General features: G+C 34.0%; 1 protein-coding gene across 1 annotated transcript; it reads left to right on the top strand.

The window, feature by feature from the left end:
- Positions 1-1,951: 1,951 nt before the first annotated feature.
- Positions 1,952-5,420, top strand: LOC110782049 (bidirectional sugar transporter SWEET1). Its single transcript, XM_021986111.2, has 6 exons — positions 1,952-2,222; positions 2,339-2,375; positions 2,730-2,825; positions 3,241-3,520; positions 4,078-4,197; positions 4,935-5,420. Exons 1-6 carry the CDS (start codon positions 2,186-2,188, stop codon positions 5,145-5,147), a joined length of 783 nt encoding a protein of 260 aa, XP_021841803.1. The 5' UTR covers positions 1,952-2,185; the 3' UTR covers positions 5,148-5,420.
- Positions 5,421-6,002: the final 582 nt, after the last annotated feature.

The following is a 6,002-nucleotide window of genomic DNA, read 5'->3' on the forward strand; positions in this document are numbered from 1 at the left end:
AATTTGATACAAGAAAAGTAGTTGTATTTTCTCATGCGATACCAAACAACATAGTTTGGTAACGTGGTTTCAGTTTTATTTGGTTCCAAACAACATAGTTTGGTACTCACAAGTCAAATATAAATGTTATTTTTCGTGGGCCAGACTCAATTTTTTACTTGAACTTACCATTTAGCCCTTAATATACCGTTGAAGTTACTATTTTGACCTTAGTATACCATTTTAATGGTATACCTAGTATAGATTCAGAAACCTCCCATAGCACAGCAAAAATTGATATACAGCCAATATATATTTCCAATGATAACTGACAATTGGCATCAAATTAATTTCAACCTTAATCTTTAAAAATTGTAGCTCCCATTATATCCCATATATATCCTTCATCATTTATTTCTATCTTATCTCTTTTTAACGTAAATTTAATCGGACAATCGATCAATCCACCACCCATGAGCCGCCACCAAAGGCCATGACATAATCACAGATTCCACCTCACGTCCACGGTTGTAGTCCATAAAGCAAACCACAGAAAGCAGACAGGAAACGATAAGGATCAGTTTTTAACCGTGGTAAATAAAATTATTCCCTCCGTTTCTTTTTTATAGTCCAATTCATATTTGTAAATTAGGCGAATCAAAAAGTTAATCGAGTAAGTCGCAGATTTACGTGAACTAGTGTACGTGAACTTAACTAGCTATTGTAAGTCGGAGTATGTTTCGTTTGATTTGGTGTAAAACATTTTCAGTGAATAATAATCTCAAGGAAAAACACAAATTCAAACTAGCTTTACTTTGTTTGATTCTTTTACAAGAAGAATCATAGGAAAAAGGAAAACAAGAGAAAAGAGAAGAAGATTGATGGGAACCAGGAATAGGGAGGTAAAGAGGAAAATGATTTCCCTTCCTTTTAAATGAAAAAGTCTTCCCACCTTTCAGAGTTTCAGGAAAATATAAAAATTTGTTTTTCATCCCTTGTCAAACAAGCAATGTAAAATGGTTGAAAAAGTAGAGCAATATATTTGAATTGAGTTATATTGAGCGTTTCTTATTCGGTTGTTTGCCTAAACTTCACTTTTACGATTCGTGAACACCTTCTAGTTGCGATTAGGAAATTGACTTTCAACTTGCGATAATTGAGACTTATCCATCATCCATTTAAATATCATCCACCCTCCATGTCAATTTGTTTATATATTGATGTGAATTGAATTACGAGAAAAGAATTTTCTTTGATTTCTGTGATTTAAACTCGATTTTTGGATGAAAAATCAAAACTTTAAACTGATTTAAGGCTCAAAATCACGAGCTGATTAGAGGATGGACGTGTGTTTTGATGGATAGATCTCAAAAATCGCAACTAGAAAATCATGGTTTTGCAAAAGTAAAATTTAGGCAAAAAAAAACGCTCGATATAATTCAATTTCAAATTTATCGGTAACAATTTCTTAACTAACGAGTACATGCAAGTCGTATTGAAATAAGTACGGTGGATGGAAAAGGAAATTAGAATCAAGGAATAACAAAAAGAAACAAAGGGGGCGGGCCGGCCCAAGGCCCGACCTGACACGAAAAAAACTCGCCCTAACACAGGCATGAAAAAAGCACGGCATGACACGAGCAGGAAGTCGTGGGTCATGGGCCGGGTCGGGCCTCATTTTTCTGGAAAACACGACAAGACACACCAAATTTAGTAAAAAGTAGATTTAGGCACAAACGATCCGAACCGACCCGAAAGCCTACGGACTCAGGCCATGTCTTGGACTTTTCAGCCCGACCTTGCCCGTTAGAGCATGGACCCGACCCGAAGCCCGACAGCCTGGCCACGGCCATCTTTAGAAAGGGGTAATCACTAATAACCTTTTTAATTACTTCCCAAAACCCAGTTAAAACCCTTTGTCGTTCTTCCCCTGTTCGCAAGTCCCACCTCTCAATTCCAAGCTCTCTCTTTCACTGTCTATATTTCTCTCTCCTCTGCTTCTCTATAAAAACGGCATTAGCATTTCCCAACTCCCACACTTTAAAACAATAATAATATCTCACTCTCTCTTTCTCTCTCATTTCTTTTCAACATTCGCAAAGAAACCCAGTTTATAATTCGACTGTATTATCTTCAAAATATTAACCAAAGATAACATCCTCTGTTCACCCCTGTTTTCAATTTCCCAGAAACATATAATCACAAAATGATGAATGTTGCTCATTTCATCTTCGGAGTTTTTGGTGGGTTTTCTGCTTTTTGCAATTATGTTTCTCAATTTCAATCAGTTCTTCTTGTTTTTTTCTGTAATTTGAAGTAATTCTGATATCTGTTTCTTGGTTTTTGGTTTTTTTTGCAGGAAATGCAACTGCTCTGTTTCTCTTCTTAGCACCAGTGTAAGTTACTAATTTTCTTACAAAAATTAAAACCCATGAATTTTTCCACAAGATTTAAAATGGGTTTCCATTTTTTTGCAATTTCATCAAATAATTTCTTGATAAATTGAAGCAAATTTCAATCTTGTTTTTCCTCATTTTCTTGCAATTGTTTGGTCATTTTTGGTCTTTTCTTCAATTAATTTATGTTTTATTAATTATTTTGAAATTTAATGTTGTGGGTCATATTCAATCAGTAGGATCTAGTGAAGCATTTAGGTGAAATTTCATTAAATTTCGTTATCAGGTGTATATCAATTGTGATGTGTAACAATTATTGTACTTTCTTTTTACTTTTTTCTGTGGAAATTTCAGTGTGACATTTAAGAGGATCATAAAGCACAAATCTACCGAGCAATTCTCAGGAATACCCTATGTCATGACTTTACTCAACAACCTTCTTTCTGCTTGGTAATTCCCTATTGCAATATTTTCCATTTTAATTTTATTTTCCCCTCAATTTAGTTGTAATATCTCTTACTTTTAATTGCATATTTTTAGTGATTATTACTTAAAAGTTGAATTTTATTATGTATATATATAAATAATTCATTATTGGGTTCCAAAAAAAAAAGAGTCAATTTTGTTGCAAAATGCAAATAAACCAATGAATAGTATGAATGATAGTTACATTTCTTGCATGTCATATTTATGAAATCCCAATAAATTGAAACTATTAAAATTCAACAATTTTTATCAACCAAAAGTTCACTAAAAGTAGAAATTTCTCTATCATGACCTCTAATTAGTAGGGTGAAATTAAAGAATTAATCAAATATTATTAATACTAATTAATTTTATGAACAATTGTAACAAAAAAAAACAGGTATGGACTACCCTTTGTATCACCAAACAACATTTTAGTGACAACAATCAATGGAACTGGAGCAGTAATTGAGAGTGTATATGTGTTAGTTTTTCTAATATTAGCTCCTAAAAAAGAGAAGCTTAAGATTGGAGGTCTTCTTGCAATTATCCTCTCGATTTTCGCAACGGTGGCGCTTGTTTCAGTCCTTGCTCTTGATGGTAACAAGAGGAAGATTTTCTGTGGTGTTGCTGCTAGTGTTTTCTCTATCATCATGTATGGCTCCCCTCTTTCTATCATGGTAAGTCTAATTCTATCATTTCCTCTTTTATTTTCTTGTTATATTATTGTTATAAATGTGTATTGATTTAGTATGATGATAAGTAATTAATTTGTAAATTATTTCCTGAAATGGAATGTTGTTGGACCTCCCTAAATTCTGCCAATAATGGGGGTGACATTATTTGCTAGTTGTTGAATTTGGACTATAATTAGTACGTACTGCCTCCGTTTCAAATCATTTTTACACTTTTCGTTTTAGTCTGTACTGCCTCTGTTTCAAATAATTTTTACACTTTTCGTTTTAGTCTGTTTCACAATTTAAAACATTTTTGGATATGAAAATGTATCATCTTAACTCGAAAATTATTCATTATTTTTTATGTATTGTTTGTTACCTTTGCAACTAATGTAGTATGTAGGTAGACAAGGTAGTGACATTTAATGGAAAAGGATTTGATTGACTAGATTTGGGTCTTTGTTTTGTGCAATTAGCTTTGGTAATAATGTTTCATATGAAGATGATGATGATAAGGAGTTACTTAATTGAGGTTAATTAATTCTTAATAATGAATGCAGAGGTTGGTGATTAAGACGAAGAGTGTGGAGTACATGCCATTCTTGCTATCACTCTTCTGTTTCTTATGTGGTACTTCCTGGTTCATTTTCGGATTAATCGGCCGCGATCCTTTCGTTGCTGTAAGTATTTCATTAACACATTATCCCAGTTAATAATTTGTAATGTTACAAATTATGCATCTAATTGTATGAAATAACTGTCACAAACCAAGTTCATCATGTGATATGTTAGAAGTATGTAACAATGTAGGTATGTAGAAATTCATGTGATAGAAATTCCATCAAATTACATCTGAAAATGGAATGCTTTTCTATGCAAATCCCTAGCTGGATTCTTATTTATTGGTTGAAATAATTAACATGCACTGACACGGTAAAAATATGCCTTCAATAGTTTCCAAAACGTGCCGGACACACGACACGGTGAAACGTGTTTCGGGACTTATCCATGGTACCAAACTTTGATTCCCGTTTTCCCGTATCCGTTTCCCGTTTCTGTGCAACATAGTACGAAATTAACCTTCAAAAGTGGGGGTGGTTGTCTGTCACTATCCTTGAGCCAACAGTTTTCTAAAGCATGAATGTGGTCACTCAAATCCATTTTGTGCACTTCTGTTGCTTTGTTGTTTTCTGATCTTTACATTAGGCATTGCTCACAAGTCACCCGTACAAGTTGCATGCCTTTGTTCCGGTTTTCAAAACCGGTTTACATAACTATACACGGGTTTAGACAACGTGACAACTTTGAAAACCGGTTTACATAACTACGTTCGTGTATATATAGTGGTTTAGACAATGTGACAACTTATTCCGTACGAGGATAATTCTTATAATCTTATGCTTAATGTTTTGGACAGGTACCAAATGGGTTTGGGAGTGCATTAGGAGCAATGCAACTAATCCTATACTTCATATACTATGACAAGAACAAGAATCCTGAGCAGAAAAAGAAAAGTGTAGCTGATCCTGAACAAGCAGTTGAATTGGGCCAAAGTGGAAATGGGAAGGCCCACAATAATATCCAAGATGGAAAGCCCAACACGCAAACTTCGTTAAATGGACACGTTTAATATTCTGCTACGTGTCACTTTGTGTTTAGCACAGCACATTGATTAAAATCTGATCCTCTGCAATTATTTTTTAGCCTTTTGTTTTTGTAGTTATCTTTCTTTTTCAGCTTTTTTTTTTTTTTTTTTATTGGTTAGGTTTTGATTCTCTCGATTTCAAAAGTGTAAACATGTTTGTGTTGAGAAATGGCGAAAGATAGCCATTGTAACAAAGGGATGATACGGCCAATTGTAATAACGTTGTCAAGTGAATATAAATACGACCAATTGCAATAATGATGTTTAAAATTGACCGATAATTACCCGTGTTCGATCCCTCCAACAAACAATTGGGAGGCGACTGGAATCTATCCACCCAGAATTCGCCCCGAATTCGGATTAGCCTAGGAGGGAATCGAGTGCTAATACCAAAAAAAAAAAAAAAAAATGCCAGATTGATAATTTTTTTGTTTGGTATAGAGAGAGCCATGTATGGCAAATTGATAAATGATAGTGGAATCGATCTAGTGTTTTGAGGACTACTCCTTAAACCTTTATTAACTAAACTAGTTGGTATCACAATCGATCGATAATTTGACACGTTAAGAAGGTTAGGTTGTGAAGTTTGTTCCTAAGAATCGGAGTAATTATGAGAAGTAGACCTGATAATTTTAGAAAAAAAACAGGTCGGGCTAGACCACGACCAAATAATTCGATCTTTAAGGTGACGGGGCGGTCAAATTTGGGGCGATTTTTTTCCCAAAACCTATAATTTTGGGCCAAAAATAGCGGTCTTTTTAGTCATTCAAGTCTGAATCGACAATCATAAATTTCAATTTTAGGTTATCCAAAACCCACTCAAGAAATTTAAAATTAATC

The sequence above is a fragment of the Spinacia oleracea genome, chromosome 2 (genome assembly GCF_020520425.1).
Source record: "Spinacia oleracea cultivar Varoflay chromosome 2, BTI_SOV_V1, whole genome shotgun sequence".
Lineage (NCBI taxonomy): Eukaryota > Viridiplantae > Streptophyta > Magnoliopsida > Caryophyllales > Amaranthaceae > Spinacia > Spinacia oleracea.